General features: G+C 45.2%; 1 protein-coding gene across 3 annotated transcripts; it reads left to right on the forward strand.

The window, feature by feature from the left end:
• Positions 1 to 1,811: 1,811 nt before the first annotated feature.
• SLC18A1 (solute carrier family 18 member A1) lies at positions 1,812 to 15,616 on the forward strand. Of its 3 annotated transcripts, XM_090054373.1 has the most exons (16): positions 1,812 to 1,996; positions 3,041 to 3,249; positions 3,514 to 3,877; positions 4,582 to 4,640; positions 5,056 to 5,139; positions 5,671 to 5,763; positions 6,282 to 6,371; positions 7,694 to 7,737; positions 8,726 to 8,786; positions 8,946 to 9,041; positions 11,671 to 11,749; positions 12,396 to 12,447; positions 13,217 to 13,280; positions 13,750 to 13,869; positions 14,072 to 14,205; positions 14,908 to 15,616. In XM_090054373.1, exons 2-16 carry the CDS (start codon positions 3,126 to 3,128, stop codon positions 15,019 to 15,021), a joined length of 1,578 nt encoding a protein of 525 aa, XP_089910499.1. In that variant the 5' UTR covers positions 1,812 to 1,996; positions 3,041 to 3,125; the 3' UTR covers positions 15,022 to 15,616. The 3 variants fall into 3 exon arrangements, with proteins under 3 accessions (XP_089910499.1, XP_089910498.1, XP_089910500.1); XM_090054372.1 differs by having other exon boundaries at positions 13,750 to 14,205; positions 14,908 to 14,984; XM_090054374.1 differs by lacking the exon at positions 3,041 to 3,249 and having other exon boundaries at positions 13,750 to 14,205; positions 14,908 to 14,984.
• Positions 15,617 to 17,211: the final 1,595 nt, after the last annotated feature.

The raw sequence follows: 17,211 nt of genomic DNA on the forward strand, positions 1-17,211 counted from the left end.
TGGTATTGTGCATCTACACTTGATATTAATGCAACGCAATAAATGCTGGCACATATTGTGCCACAGTTTATTGCTCCCGGGTTATGTGTTTGCATATGCATCTGGGACTGCAGCACATTCAGCAGGATTGGAGCAGCCCCAGCTGGCAGGAGGTCTGGGGTAGGGGGTCAGCCTGCCAGCCCAGAGCTGTTCTGCCCTGGCTCAACATGCTGTGGAGGAGCTGGCGGGGGCACGAGGGTGCCCCACTATGGCAGCCCCCACACCGAAGCACCTTCATGTCCCAGCCAGCCCCATCAGGATCTACAAGTGCATTGCAACTCACTAACCTTCGCCATAGGATAGTACTTGCGTTTATTTTACTGCGGCCTAATACACATGTAGACGCTGAGTCTTTAGTGTGGAGCCAATTAGTCAGCTCCACAGTAAATGTCTTCTGTATATGGCTCACTGTAATATAAAGTGCATTCCAAGTGACCTGTGCTACATCACCCGCACATCAGTAATGAATGGAGGGGGCATTTCAATCTGATCAGCTGTGCTATTCTACTGGTCCACATGGCTTTAATTGTCTTATTTGGGCATACCTTTTTTCAGATAGGTAGATTTTGTTGTTCCCCCTAAAATCAATGCTCAAAAAGCATGCCCTTCATTTTTGCATATCTCTTTTATGGTCTGATATCTTGGCACTGGCTTCTTTTTCCAGGCAGCCTTTTGAAAGGGCTCTTTAGTCTTCACCCTGCAGAAGAAGCAGCATTATCATTATCTTCGCTTTTTGAATAAGGTTAACTTCAACCTTTTCGCTCTGTCTGCAGATTCGCCTATATATACAAGTGTGTGTAGTCCCCTTAGCCAACATACGCTGATGTTGCTCCCTGCACCTGCACCCTGATGAAGCCCTTTCCCTCACACGTTGAGAGACGCTCCCACACACTCTGCAAGAAGCAACCATATGCAGCTTTCCACATGTGCACAGCCTCTCTCTCAGGCTATGACACAGCGCTGGCCACAAGCCCAATGACGTAGCATCTACACGTACTGACCTCAGTCCACATGTTGACACAAACTCACACATACATGAATATTGAGGCATCTATTGTACACATATACCCACCAACCCTGCACTCAACAGTGACGCAATTCCTGCCTCCCTAACAAACACTGACACTAAAATAGACACCATGCCCTTTTTTAAATGTTACTCTCAGAACAATGCATGAGATTTAACCCTCAAGCCCTCATGCTGAAAGAGAGCAAGCCGGGGAAATCTGGTTGTTTCTGCAGTGATGTTGGCTAATGTTGACTCAATATTTGAACAGGGAAGACGGAGATCGGAAGCAAGAAGTTGCAACTCCCGTTTCCATTTCAACCCATCCAGATGATTCCTCTAAGCTCATAATTTTTTGCGTTAGTTGTTTTAATCTGGTGAAAACCAGGCAGGAACTGAATGGGCTCTTTGCTGCCTCTTCAGTTTATGTGAGAAGCCTCATTTGTCCCTTTGGTCATTATTTCAGAACTCAGAAGAATGGCACTAATTTTCTGGCTTCTGCCCCATAATGTGATCTTCTTAATGTTGTTACTATTACAGCCCGTGAAGTGGAAATGGCCATTCAGAACATAAAGCACCCTTTTGTACCCCAGAGAAGGAGAGCTGGAAAGCCCCAGAACAGCCGGAGTCCAGGCAAGAGTTAAGGTGTTTGATGAGTGATAAGCATTGATGAAAAGCTGTGAAGAACAGGGACCTCGCTGCCGCAGATAAACTCTATCCTCCCACCTCCCCTGTTTACCCCACCCCATCTTCCTGCCTCTGACGCAGAGGGAGCTGCAGAACTGAATGGACCCTGTTTGAAGTTCCAATTAAATCTTCATGGAAGAGGGACATTCATATCCTTCTCAGATAAAAGGCAATAATAAATTCACTGGGCACAGTCATTTAAGAGAACAGTGACACTGTCAGCCCCAGCAGCAGCCAGCTCCACAGACCAAGATGTGCATTGTGGTAAGTCTTTTCCTCTCTACTCCATGCAACAGGTTTGTGTGTAGATGTGTGAACAGAATGATCAAATCTATTTTAAAGGCTGAGTTTATATATATATACATATGATTTTTATATTTATATATATATATGATTCCCTTACATTCTTTCTTTACATATTGGTTCTTCTGTATTCATTAGGCTGTTCATTTGACATGTGTTTCCTTGTTCTCTTTTACTGGGAGGTACGGGAGGAAATATCCCCTAGTTCTGAGCCCTGTGACTGATGGGTGGCTTTCCTAGCTTAGACTTCAGAAAAAAAATGCTTTAATAACAATCTGTTTAGAAAGAGAAGTGCCACTGCACAAGACGTCATAAATCAACCAGCGGACAACAAGTCAACTGTTAGTTTTGACCCAGATCCTCTTTTATTCCCATTTCATCTATGGTATAATGGCTCTGCCTAGCATAAACAGACTGGGTTTTTTTGTTGGCTTGTTTCAGTGCAAATTTATTACAGGTTTGTGATTAATTTATTCACTCCTTCCTCAGTCCCTCATAGGTCCTATTCTTAATTCTTTTTTTCCATTTTTTGGAGGGTTTTTGTAAGTCCTCAGTTTAGATATAATGTTTCAATGCAGTAGAATGAAAAGATGGGTCAGGAAAATAAAATGCTTTTGTGAAACGTGATTTAGTCACCAAAGATGGAATGGAGAATGGAAGAGGCAGAGATTGTTATCAAGGACCTACTAGTTTGATATTTGCTGATAGCTTCCAAAATTTTGGCGAAATCAAGGCTTAAAGGGCGCTTTAAAGGGGGACTGGGTATTTTGGGAATTGGTGTAAAAACTAATAAATAAAACAGTATTTCACTTCTAGGCACCTATTTCAAATGCAGAATGGGTCCAGAGATAATAGAAGTGACTGGCATTTGGAAGATGAGCCATGTGTTCATCTTTTGCTCATTATGGGTATTATCAGAAGCTCCCTGAGGCCGATGCAAAGATTTCTGTTAAGATCAGGCTCTCTGTATCTTACTGGACATTTTACAAACGGTGTTTCTTCAAGGTTAAAGAACATCCTCAGCCCTGAAAGGCAGGTGGGACAGAGAGAGGAGCCAAAAGACAAAAGCAGCACTGCGAGGTCTCCAGCCATGCCCGAGCCTCTAGGATGGAGCCCCTGGAAGTGGCTGAAGGAGGGGAGGGAGTCCCGGAAACTGGTGCTGGTGATCGTGTTTGTTGCTCTGCTGCTGGACAATATGCTGCTCACTGTTGTGGGTATGTTGTGCGTGTGCATGTGTACAGGTCAGGTGGTCCTCCACTGTGTGTAGTAAGAATTCAGGCTCCTTTAAAATCAGTAAATGAATTAAGTGAGTTGGGTTGGTCACTCCATCCCACCTACGAGTCATAGCTGGAGGTCTGGAAAAAGGGATGCTTTCGCATTTGATTAGCCAGCACAAGTAGCCTATCATTAATTCCCATCTGTACAAAGGAAATGCTACATAAAACACTAGTTAACTTCCTGCCTTAACTTTCTTCCAGTGCCAATCATCCCCACCTTCCTCTATGCAACTGAATATAGAGGCACCAATAGCTCTGTTCTCCAGACCCAGACCATGGCAACCCCCATGCCCTCTGCAGCTCATCCCTTCTCAGTCTTCTCTTACTTTGACAACACCACAGTGACAGTCTCATATAACACTGTTGACAATACTACAGAGGGAACAAGCAGAATTGCCAGCACCAGCCTACTTCTGCTCAATGGGACCAGCCTGCCACCGAAAAACAGCTGTGTGGATGGGGAGGAGTTCCTCGTGGATGAGAATGTCCGCGTTGGACTGCTCTTTGCCTCCAAAGCCCTTGTACAGCTCACAGTCAATCCCATTGTAGGTCCTCTTACCAACAGGTAAGTCATCATCCAGGCTATGAAAGAACCGATGTCCTGTAATGCTCTAACAAAATTCATGTTGCAACCCACTCTTGTGGCTGGTCCAAGGACACCAATATATTATGTGATTCTCCCCCTGAATTAGTGTGTTCCCAGGTGATTTCCCTGAAGAGCCTCTGTATTTCTGTGCCCCATTTCCACTTCTGCAGAGACATTTCTGACTTAGAGTCAGGACAGGAATCACCAAGTCTAGCTGGCAGGAAGAGTCGACAAAATATATCTGTACCTCTGTGCAGAGTCTATAACTTATTACAGTATTACATGGAGACACATGCTTGCACACACATATATTGATGCACCTCAGTTTCCATATAAAAGCACTCACATACATGTATGTATGCTGACACACTCAAATCCAGTGGTGTTACACACTCACTTTCCCAAAGGAAACACGCACACATTGGTGTACACACGCACTCGCCACACCCGCAGGCACATAATAAATGCGGTCTTATGTACTCATACAAATGTTTACACACGTACATATGACTATATATACTATACACCAATATATATGTATATCTATATTCCCCCCTTCTCATGTAGTCACTCTCATATACATATACAAGAAATATTCAGAGGCATACATACCATATTGCTGGGCACTAGCTCCAAATTCTTGGTCGTGCATAACAAATCCTCTGTGTCTTCTCCTTTTTTAGGCTAGGATACCACATACCCATGTTCATTGGATTCATCATTATGTTTCTCTCTACAGTCAGTGAGTATTGCCTTTCCCTGCCTTTTACTTGCTTACCCCAGGGCCATTACAGTGATCCAGTACTAATCAGCAATGAAACCAGCTTGGAACCAAGGGCTCCTTGATCCCATGTATGAAATCAGATAGAGAAAAGCAGCCTACTCCCTGCCCAGAAATGATAGCATCTGAGCTGCAGCAGCATTCTTGTTTTCTTGGGGCCCCTCAATGGACCCAGGCTGCACAGCTAGTTTTTAAAAGTCTCCAAAGAAGATAAGTCATAACCTCCCTTCCTCTGGACCAGGAATGAGGAAAGATTTATAAGTGCCCTTCGGAGAACCTAGGTCTGTGTGTATATTGTATAGTGTGATCTGATTTTAATTGGGGCCTGAAGCAAGTACAACTCCATCTTTCTCTGTGTTCTCTGCTCCTTCCTCAGTGTTTGCTTTCTCGGGCACCTACACCCTCCTGTTTGTGGCTCGAGCTCTCCAAGGCATTGGCTCATCTTTTTCTTCAGTAGCAGGTAAATGCACTAGCTTATGGGCAGAGGTGCGAGTTAGGCAGCGGGGAGGAATGGTATCCCACAGACAGCTTCTGAACTGTTATCTGGGCTCATAAGGTGCCTCTCAAGCCACCAGCCACAGAAAACAAGGTGGAATTTGGTGGCTTGTTTACGAAGTGGAGGGGCACATGGACCTTTTCTCTAGCTCAGAAGCTCCTACTGGAGTGTAGCAACACTGGGCAGCAGAGAAAGCAGGTGAAAGGACGTCTATTCAAAACAGACCTCAGGTGCTATAGCCTGCAGCCTGAGAACCAGATTTCAGTGTGTTCGGTGGGTGAGGTTTGGAGTCTCTGAGCTGAGCATGCCCTCCCCTCTTCATCACAGCTTGGTTGGTCACCCAAGCAGATGCTAGTAAAGAGCACAGTAATAGAGAGCACAAGCCATAGGAGGGAGGAAGGGTGGAGCCCAGGAGCGAGAGACACACCTGAATCCAGGTGGGATTAAATGCAAAAAGCCAAATCCAACCCAATGCTTCTTACCCTCCATTTCCAGGCCTGGGGATGTTGGCAAGTGTGTACACCGACGACTACGAGAGAGGAAATGCGATGGGGATAGCATTAGGAGGCCTGGCCTTGGGGGTGCTTGGTGAGTAAACTCTGCTCCCAGAAGAGCTCCAGTGAAAACTCCTTCTCCAGACTTTAGTTCTCGGCTCCACCAGGCCCTTTTCTGCACTGCCACAGCACCTGTCGCCCCTCATGTTCAAAGCTGGCTCTTTTCAGAGAGGCACGGCTGCCCTTTCTCCTTCTATTTCCATGCCTAGCCCCATTCCCTCTGCGGTGCCAAACCCCCTGGAGCCCCTTTCTGCTGATGGGAGGTTTTGTTTCTCACCATGAAAACAGCTACTGAGTATAAAATGTCTCCCTCCTCTCTCCCCCAGCATCTTTAATTTAACATGGCAAATAACACAGTGTAAGTAAAAGATCTTTAAGAGTGACAAGACACCAGGTTTTAATACAGGCCTTTCACTGGCACCATCAGGACTCCTTCCACTAACTTCAATGGGCCATGGGTTTGGCCTCAGATCTATTACTGTTGAAATCATACCCTTTCCTCCCTATGTCCTCTACACTCACTACTGACATAGCTATTTATTTCCCTTGCAGTTGGGGCCCCCTTCGGAAGTGTGATGTATGAGTTTGTTGGAAAATCTTCCCCTTTTCTGATCCTGGCATTCTTGGCCTTGTTGGATGGAGGTGAGTAACAGGATCTGCCAGCCAGTCTGGGCTTTGTGACTCCACGGACAAATACAACCCCAAACTCAGATGTTTGCAAAGGCAGAGCTAGGAGGCAACCTCACAGGCTTCTATGGAAGAATAGACAGGGTAATATGCAACTGGTGCTGTTGTCATCATTAGTTATTATATTTGTTTGTTCTGCATTCAGAAACGCATGATCTTAAATACTGTGTCCTGTTCCCACCTCCTTGTGACACACACCTCCTTGATGTGTGAGTTATGGATACAGATTCTCAAGCCCCGATAAACTACTTGATTGTTTTTCTGGCATGGATAACATGTTCGGTGATGTACAAGTTCTACACTGGCTACAGTTATTACGCCCATTAACAAATACACCTGGTGCTGCGTGCAGACTTTTTCCTATATCCAGGTGTAAACTGGCCTTTGCTAAAATCAAATGGGGTTCCTTGTTCACTAGAGCATGACTATATTGTACTGCAGGCTATATAGTACCTTCCAGAATATGATGAAAAAATTATAAACTGAAAAATCCCATCCTGTACTGGCAAATGTTAGGGCAACAGAACTAGAGACATTCATACAAGCTCCTACTATATGCAATAAAAGTGTTAGGCATCTTCTACTACAGCCATCATTACTGCTCTGCCTGTAATATTTTGCCATTTCAAGCTGTAATAAAATCCCTAAGAACATTACACTGGTGGGTAGAATGGCCACGATGACCTGATCCTGTTTCTATTACAATTTATTATTTGTGCTGAGGCTTGAGCCAAGGATCAGGGCCCCATTACTTCACACTCTTATAACGAAAAGGCAGTCCTTGCCACAAAAAGATCAGGGGGGAAGTTTTCAAAAGCAATTATTCATGTCCCATTTTTGGAAGAGACTGAAGTGTGGAGAAGCCTTTTGAAAATGAAACGAAGGCTCCTAAGTCTCAGGAATTTCTGAATATCTTCCTCTTTGTCTTTTCCATCTTTGGTTTCCCAGACACCCTGGTTGATGTTGCCTATGAAGTGGGTCTCAGCTCATCATAGCCTGTTTGCATATTTGAGTGCTTTCTGCTTGTTTAAAGCAGCTTGCAGTATAACACCCGGATCCTGCTCCCAATAAATTTATTCCATTGCCACTGGTTTTAATGCAAGTAGGATAAGGGCGTAACTCTCCCTGCCATTGAATGAGCACCTCATAGGCACACACATGGGATTACTGAGGCTTGTGCCAATGAAGGGGCTCCTATTCTACCTATGAAACAAGAAGTAATAGTGTAATGAGATGACATGCCAAGGTATAAGTAAATAATGTTGTTGCTCTCTTAGCTTTACAGCTGTGCATACTGCAGCCTTCTAAGATTTCCCCTGAAGTAAGTACAAACATGAGTGTGCATGGCTTTGTGCTAGATAGTGTGAACAATACAAGCCTGGATTTCCCTACTGGGGAAGACTGAAGTGACATTGCTAGTTCTGAAAGACGGCTGTGTTGGAAATGAATGCATTGGCAAAGGGGAGAGATGGGGATTGCCTGGGTAGTGGCCTTCCTGAATACTGGTAAAAACATCTTAACAGGAGTATTTACTACCTTACTGGGCCACATGCTGATCTCAGTAACTTCAGCCTAAATCTGAGGAAATTTAGGTGACGTCAGCCGTGTTGCTACAGGCTTGCGCTAGCGTGTTTGACAGCAAAGTTTGACTGGGTGCAACGGAAAGAAATCCAGCCTTTCCTGTGAAACTGGCTGGATTCTGCTATGGGTCCAGATGATGCACTGGGAAAAGCAATGTTTTGCCTTCCAGATGCGGCCAGCCACATAGGTGAACTTAGTCAGTGACAACAGGACTTGTGTCATCTCTAAGCAGCTATGTGATCTGAAAAAAACCCAAAACCTTTGTCTTGTTTGAGTGGGGAGTGTCCTGAAACAATTTTTTTCTAGGACTCAGTAGGCTGATGTCAGTAACAGTGCACGAAAGAAATATCATGGTTGGAAAATCCAGCCTGATATACTGCGCTGATACACAGGTTCTTTGAATCATGACTTTTTGAAAAGGATACTAAGATAAACACAGAGACATTGGACACAAGTGTGCAAAGGGACAGTTGGAAACCAGCCCCTGGGAAATCAATCAGTGTAACCAGCTTTTTGTGGGGCTTCTCCATCTTGGCTCTCACAACTGCACAGTAATTTTGCCAAACACCTTTATGCAGAAAGTCAGTCTCCCCGCATGGGCCATGCACCTACACACCCGCAGGCTGGCTCACAATCTGGACCGTGCACCTGCCTAGCAGCTGATTTGACTTATATACTTGCTTTAGAGAGCTCGTTGCAATCACCCCTGCCCTTTCTGTCTTACACAGAGCACCACAGGCACCCCAGTGTTCACTTTACTGCAAGATCCCTACATCCTGGTTGCAGCAGGTAAGGAGAGGTGGCTAAGTCCTCCAGTGCCTCATTAGGCATCTTCATCTTGCCATTAAGAGTATTCATCAGGGGCTTCTGCTGTGTTTGTAATCAGACAGACATATCAAAATGTGGATAGTTACATTGGAACGTTCCCTTCTGTTTTCTCCCAACTAGGAGCCCTTTGCTTTGCTAACATGGGGGTAGCAATGCTGGAACCCACCTTGCCTATTTGGATGATGCAAACCATGTGTTCCCCGAAGTGGCAGCTAGGTAGGTTCCTTGCTTTGCAGCTTTCTGCACATGTCTACAAGTTACTGAACAACTTGTGTGTGTGTCACATCCAAATCAAATCTGCTCAGAGAAGCCATCTGTACAGTAAACTGAGGATGCTGCTCACTAGTCCTTCCTGCTAATAAGCAATAAATTAGATCTATTTTTGCCTTTGAGGAGACAAGTGCTCCCAGATTATGGATCATTGCAACACTGCAAGATGGGGAAACGGATGTGTTGATGTTTCTGGAGGAGGGTCACCCATTCCCTGCCACATACAAATAAGAGTATACAGTGATTCCTGACTGAAGATGCAGAAATACCCAGGGTCCGATTTTCCTCACATATGCACTGCTGTAACTTAGGAACCATTCCACTGAAGGCAGTGGAGTGAAACTGGGAAGAAAGCAGAACTAGGATGGGAATCAAACTGTCTTGCAGATGGATTCACAGTAATGCAGTTTCCACTGGGGAGATGGGCACCTAGCACTTCTAGGGCTCTATGATTATTTTCCAGTGATTTGTGGGAGAACTTATCTATCCTTCTGTATGAGATGGGGAAAATTTTGGGGAGGCACTGGAGGATTTTCAGCACTGGAGTGATTTGGTTTATGCCTTCATGGCAAAGCAGATGAGTTACCAGCATAAGTGAAAACAGGCCCTGGCCTCTAAAATGGATTTAAGAAGCAGCTATTTTCAGAGGGCAATGGCCCTATACAGATCTTACTGGTGGTGGTCACATAACAGATTTTCCCCTATGACTACACAAGTTGTGTAATGGTCAGACCTCCTACAAGGGCAATAAGTGGGTAGAGAAAAGCCAGTTTTGTATGTGGCCAGCCTGGTGGGTTCTGGCCAGATCGCCTGTATGTGGCAGCACTGAAAAGTCATATTAGATGTGGAAAAGCATAGCTGGCCAGATGGGTTGCAAAAAAGAAGGCCATTTGGAGAGCCCCAGGGAGGCAGCAGGGTACCTGCTCATTACCCACTGTCTAAGAAATGTGATGAGGAGATAGCATTGTCTACCCTCCCCCCAAAACGATGACAAAATCCAATTAGCTGAGGAATGACCGTGGGGGATGCTCCAAGCTACACTTACAACCCAAATTAAATTATACCTAGCAGCAGCAGTGCTGGTGAGAGCAGCTAAATCAAATTATTACCTCCATAAGCAGGAGGGCTGATCCTGATAAGGGATTAGGTAGCTTTTGCTAAAAAGAGTGACTGAGCAAGGGTGGAGGATGCTACAGCAGACTTTTTTCTCCCCAGTCTCCCAGGGCTGAGTGTGGTCCAGAGGGCCTAAAAGCCTGGGGCTCCAGAGACTAGCCCTGTAAGCATGCTTCTCAAGTGCCAACGCTAAGCACTAGTCTAAGGGAGCTTGATTTTCCACCTTGCACAGGATCCAGTGGTACCTTGTATTGCTTTCAACAAAAGAATAGGACTATGGGCTTCAGGCCAGCTCATCAGCATCCATCTTAAGAGCAATTATTAAGGCAGATTTTTTATTTCCTTGTTTCATTTTGCCTACTTGGTGTTTGCTGTGGAAGCTGAAATAGCTTGGACTTCCCCAGGCAGAGTCAACAGTGCTTTATAAGCATTATAAGAGGAAAGGAAATTAAAGACAAATCAGTGTCTTTCAATAAGGAAGCTGCCTTAATAAACAGGCAGAGAGTGTTGACCATGATTTATTTATAGCCCGGAGGAGAGTATATTAAAAATAAACAACTGGTAAATATGTAGGCAGACAAATATTTGATTCTGACTTAATTAGAATCTATGAGCTTTTCAATTATGTGGTGTTTTTTTTTTTATTTCCTCTCCCTCTGAGCTGAAAGGGGAAGGGGAAGGAAGAGAAACTAGAGAAGGATCTTTTAGTGGTTAAAGAACTGAAATCTAGAGGTCTAGGATCGATTCCTGGGTCTAATACACACACCCCATAGGAACTAATTAGTCACTCTGTGCCTGTTTCCCAGCTGTAAAATAGAAATAACAGCCATTCTTTCCTTCCACCTTGCTGTGTCTTGGCTATCTAGATCACAAGTTTTTTGGGAAAGGGACTCTGTTTTACTATAAGTTTACAAAGCATCTAGCACAGTGAGGCCCTGATCTTAGTTGGGTCTAGAACACAGATAAATAGTAAAGAAACCACAGAAGAAAAAAAGAGGGTCACCATTGCTTCACAGGGCTCACACACAGATCGCCTGGTGGCTCTGTGCTGCACAAGCATTTGCTGTACCCATTCTTTCCAGCTCACAATCAAGTGTGTGTTGTCTGACTGATGGTGTGATAACAAGATTGGTTAGGAGGCATATTCGGACTAAGGGGAGGCCCAATCCCAAAGGACCTGAAGCCCTTCACAAGGGGGCTTGTAACTGGACAGAGTAACTTGCAAATGTGCATGTAACACAGTCAAACTTTTAAAGGCCTCTTTGAGAGTATGGAGCCCAGATCTTTTACCCTTTACCAGTAACAAGGGCAAAAACGATGAGCATCTTGAAAGCTTGCTGTCTAGGCTGGGAGCACTTGAGGGACATACATTCCAAGCTTGTTTGTGGAGGCAGAAAGTGTCTCTGATGTCCACATTGGAGAGCATGTATATGCATGGGGAATCCCACTCTTTTTCTTGCAGGGATGGCATTCTTGCCCGCCAGCATATCCTACCTCATCGGCACCAACCTCTTCGGGGTGCTGGCTCACAAAATGGGGCGGTAAGTGGAACCCAGTGGGTTGCAAACCATGAAGCTTATACCAAGAAAGATCTTGATGGCCCCCAGCCCTGCAAGGACACCTGGACCCTACTCCATAGTTATACTACCTTCCCCACAGTTTATTTGGACTCCTATAACACAGGATGTTGGCAAGAAAGTGTGGGTAGATGAAAGAAATGGGCAGTACATTGAGAACCAAGGTACAGATTTACTATTGCACAGAGTAAATTGACTTACGGACCTATGTTGCAGGACTTGAGTCAATTAGGTGGGGTTTTTTTAGTTTTCTTATAAGGCTGGATCATTTTATGCCAATCATAGCACTTCTGTGTATGCAGAGTAGTATCAGGGTAATCAAGTCTCATGCTTCAGGGTGTAACCTTTATGGTCAGGAAGAAAACTTCTTCCACTGTGCAGGGTTGTATAGTAAATACCATGCATGTAAGGAGAGGATCCCTGCTAGGTAAGGAAATGTCATTGTCTTCTACCCCTCCCCTCTGATTTTGCCTCTTGTTTCTCTAGGTCCCTTACCTTATGTCTGTATTTGGCTCTGTAGTTGAGTGGAAGGACTGATGCTCTGACCAGGTTCATGAGGTCCAATGCCTTGCAGAGTGTCATTCTTTTCCCATCTCCTTCTTCATTGTAGGTGGCTCTGCTCCCTGATTGGAATGATTGTGGTGGGGGTCAGTCTCCTTTGTGTAAGTATGGGAACACCACCTCTCCTTGCGACCTCCCTGTTGAAGGATTATCAGAAGTTAGCCAGGCAATACAAATGCACCATTCCCTGTCATGCATGAACTAATATGTAGACATGTCAATCACACTCACAACAGAGCTTTTCCATGTTATAAACCCAAGACAGGTGGTTCCTGAATGAGCCTACAGAACTACCCAGAGACATTGCCAACTAAAATCAAGGTGCTTTGGTGGAGCATGGATATGTGAATAACAAGAAGGCCATTACTTGTACAGTAATTAAGAAGTGTTGGCAGAGCAGGAGTAGGGTGTGCTTGTAGTGCTGTGTGAAGCAATACTGGCATCTCATCTTCTTTATTCTGGAATCTGCAATAGGAAAACCACCTCTTCTTTAGTAGCCACAGAGACTTTTGTTTTTTGCAGGCTGGGGTTTTGTTCTGGAGCTCAGCAGCATATTATACTGGGAGCCAGATTTTCAATCACCTAAACAGCAAGTGGGTGCTCAACAGGATTTTCAGTGGGAATTAGACACCCAACCCAGTTAGGTGCTTTTGAAAATCCTACTAAGCCCCTCTCTGCAACCCTCTGCAGCTAATTATCTCTGCCAGTCTGGTCCTTAGTGTTTTTTCTAATATTCACGTGCCTGGCACATATTAGAAACCCAGTGTCTGCTTGGCTTATCTATCATGCTAGCTTACGCGCCCTGCGAAGACAGATCTCCAAAGGTCACCCACATTGCCTCACTCAAATCTTTTCTCTTTCCCCTCTAAGGTGCCTCTTGCTCAAAATATTTATGGACTGATTGGTCCCAACGGTGGCCTTGGCTTTGCCATAGGTAAGAGATCAGTGCGATTGTTTGCTTTGTATAAGAGTCATGAAGGCAAGCCCAGTTACCTAGAGCTCAAATCTTCCTCTTTTGAAGACAAGTTCTCTATAACATGACTTTGGAGAACCGCCAGCCCATAAATGGGCTCCCAGGATGCCCTGTAACCTATAGCCTGGGTCCAGCATCTCCTCTCCTCTTGGAACGCCACACTGGCACAAACCTTCATGTTACACCAAAGAGAGATCTTGGTGGTCCCAGGTCCTGCGAGGACACCAAGACCCTACTCCAGGCTTCCCTGGTAGCACAATTTCTCTCCCTGTGAGGATAACAATACTTACCCATCTCACAAAGGGAGACTGAGGATCAATGAACATGTAGTGTGCTGAGATCCTTGGATGAAAGGCAGGCGGGAAAGGTTGTGTCTGGAAGAGGTTTGCTTGGAGAAGGCAATGTCTAATCCTGTTTTTGCTTGTGGCAGGGATGGTGGACTCCTCGATGATGCCTATTATGGGGTATCTGGTGGACCTCCGCCATGCCTCCGTCTATGGTAGCGTCTACGCCATAGCTGATGTGGCCTTCTGCATGGGCTTCGCTATTGGTATGGCTTACCATTTACTTGCAGGGACAGTGCACATGGTGCTTTACCAGTGGATTAACTTTAGACGATTTACCCTGCCCTGGGATTGGCATCAAGCACAGAGTATACAGCTCAGCCAGAATAAATTACACCAATCACACCAAACTCTCTTAACTGGCAATGAAAGCATTTATAATTGTTTTTACCCATTCTTGGTATCCAGGTCCATCCACAGGGGGTGCAATCGTACGGGCCATTGGGTTCCCCTGGCTGATGGTCATCATTGGAGTGATCAACATAGCTTATGCCCCTCTCTGCTGGTATTTGCGGAGCCCCCCGGCTAAAGAGGAGAAGATTGTGAGTTTGGTGTATATCGTCTTGATAATCCAGAGGTTTTACCTGTGACGGGGTGCAGACATGCCTGGAATATTATCCTCAATTCTGGGCACTGTAAAGATATGGATTTTGGCTTGAATTCAGGGAAATGAAAAAGAAATGGTGCTGAAGAGACAGGCACGTTAAGTGACTAGTAAAAGTGAAACCCCTCTGTATGCTGGTAGCTCAGGGAATTGGCCTGGGATCAGGGATACCTATGGTGTATCCTTGTCTCTGCCACCAACCTCCTAGGTGCCCCTGGGCAGATTACTTCACCTCTCTATGCCTGTCCTTCTTTCCACCTCTTATCTAGTTTGACTGCAAGTAGCTGAAGGCAGGGACACCTCTTATTATGTATCAGTACCGGCCCCAGCATGACAGAGTCTGTATCTTGGTTGTTTGTGTTAATAACGATACTTCAGCTGCTCCAGCTCTGCCCTGCTCAGGATATAAATGATTCTTCTATGCACTGAAGAGTGGGTATCTGCTCAAGGAGGAAGGCACCGTGAGGAAGAAACTGGAGTACAAAAAACCCTCTCCTGTAAAAACACAATCTCAAAATCAAAATGTCCCTTTTCAGATAGTTTGGCATCAGGCTGCAGCCGGTTGGGTGCTGAAATAGGATCTTTATGCTAATTATCAGGTATTGTTGTTACTGAGATATTAATTTTCTTCTATTCCCAGGCCATTTTGAACCAGGAATGCCCCATGCACACCAAATGCTATGCCACCCAGAAGCCCCTGAGGGAATTCCCTCTCACTGACGGCAGCGACGAGGAGGTGGAGAATGGGGAATAGGAGGAGCAGTTACACGCTCTGAACCTGTGCAGTGTTTACAGAACCACAGATGTATTATCACACAGGAATCACTTGATCACCTCCAAGATCAACAAGGCCCCGGGGGCCCAGCTCCACCATGCAGCCATTCCTAAGCTATAGAGTGGCTGCATAATCTATAGCAGGCAACCAAAAACCAGGACTCCTGGGCTCTATCCCTGGCTAAGCCACTAAGCTGCTATGTGACCCAAGGAGAATCACTTTACCTCTTTACATGTAATAAGCAGGGGGCTATAAAGAGTTGGAGGCAGCCCATGCAAAGCTGCATTCTCTTATGACACTCCACTTTTCTGTAATAGGATAACGTCAGCTAACTCACAGGAGTACTGAGTACTGCAAAATGCTTATGTTCCTACAATGAAAAGCACTGGAGAAGGCTCAAATGCAGCTATTGGTCTCTCCAGGGTTTTTCTTCTCTGGGGAACCCACATAATCCCCAGCATGAATTTCCTTTGTAACGTCATGGAACTATCACTCTATGCCACTGCCAGTAAAGACACCATTGTAGAGGGAATGTGCCTCTGGGTTGCATCCGTGTAGCAAAATAAAAACACTCGCTGACCACTGTTTCAGTCTGGCTTTCTGTGCTACACTCTTTAGGACACCAGCTTTTGTCAGCAAAAGGTCTCATTGTGCACGCCAATGATTAACCCTTTTGTGAGGTCAGTTATTAGCCTCAATATGCAGAGGCAAGGAGAATAACCAGGTGAATTAACCTTCTGCAGTCTGCTCCATCGTCTCTAAATATTGCTCTTTTATTTGATTAGACATTCCTCCGTTTCGTGCTCTGAAAGTCCTGGGGCTTTGATCCAGTACCTCACTTAATCTGCACTTAGCATTGACTTCGACAAGACTAAAGTGCTGCCTTGATTTCCAATCCCCCACCTTACAAAAGTTCTTCCAGACCTTTCATCATTTGAAGTAAATGAGACCTGGTGGAGGATTCGGGTTCATTATGAATGATTTATGGTAGAGTCTCAATCATGGACACTCATCCCTTTTCACTGGGTGTCGTACACACAACTGTAATAATGATTTAACAAAATCATCCCAAGAGGCTCAGGAACAGAGAGAGAGAGAGAGAGATTTAAGCTATCTATCCATTGTATTATGTAATGGTCAGTAAATGTCCAGCAGGATCTCATTTTCTTCCAAAGAATGAGACCAAACTAAAAACCTAGAGTTTGGGTAGCATTAAAATCCGATTCCAGATTTAGCAGCATGAGTTCTTCTCGGCTTAGAATGAGCTGCTGTGTAATGCTCTCCCTCCCCATCTCACATGCCAAAAGGAACAGCTGATGTACCTTTCTCAAGGGCCTGGGAGCACGAGGCTAGCAATCTTGCTGGCAAGAAGACAGGGAGTACAGTCATGGATATATGAGCAGAAATAACCACTGGAAAGATTAGGTACCTTGCGGCTGACAACTAAAAAAGTCTGTGCTTGTTGTAAGTACATCCCTAGAGTACATCAGTCCATAGTCATCATTTCCGCCCCCTTCTCTCCCAAAAAGATGATGCAATCATCCTTCTTAGCCCCCGCAGGAATAACTAGCTCAGATACTTTGCACAGATGTCAGCTATTTTCATCTTCCTGCTCCCCTCCACAGATCTCCAGAAAATCAGCACCCGGTTGCCTGTTCTGCCAAGGCTTTGAATGAAAACTGTGTTTGCTTTCCCCAGGGAGAGCAGCCTTTCTGTGCTGGGATCTATTGACACCTCTCCTGTGCAGGCCCCAGTTAAATATTAGCTTTAACCTCATGTGGGCCTATTCTGAAGCTGGTTGCTCTGGAAACGTACCTGGCAGGGCTCAGAGAGAATATAGATGAGCCAGATCAGTGGCTCCAACGTAATGGGCTCTTCCTCAATTATACAGGCTCTGGGCGTCTCAGCTGGGGATACACCGTTTGGTTCCTATGGGGCACAAAAGTCAGATTCCTTGCTCATCTCTAGTTCTGGTCTTCTCAACTGAGAACAAACAGACTGCAAGGATCAGGATAATATGAAAGCCACCCCAGCCAACCAGGATGAGCTTATAATACTTTGGTTCCCCGTGCATCATGTGTTTACAGGGGTGTTGGTTGTAGCTGTATTGGTCTAAGCACACAGGCAGACAAGGTTCAAAAACCTTGCCTATCATGTGTTCAGGCATTT

The sequence above is a fragment of the Crocodylus siamensis genome, chromosome 6 (genome assembly GCF_052110815.1).
Source record: "Crocodylus siamensis isolate JL-2025a chromosome 6, ASM5211081v1, whole genome shotgun sequence".
Lineage (NCBI taxonomy): Eukaryota > Metazoa > Chordata > Crocodylia > Crocodylidae > Crocodylus > Crocodylus siamensis.

Excerpts from the sequence above, each read along its gene's own strand:
- SLC18A1 (XM_090054372.1), top strand. The coding sequence starts at position 3,126 with ATGCCCGAGCCTCTAGGATGGAGCCCCTGGAAGTGGCTGAAGGAGGGG. Across the intron at positions 4,641-5,055 it reads TATGTTTCTCTCTACAGTCA|TGTTTGCTTTCTCGGGCACC; the intron begins GTGAGTATTGCC and ends CTCCTTCCTCAG. Across the intron at positions 7,738-8,725 it reads CTTCTAAGATTTCCCCTGAA|AGCACCACAGGCACCCCAGT; the intron begins GTAAGTACAAAC and ends TGTCTTACACAG.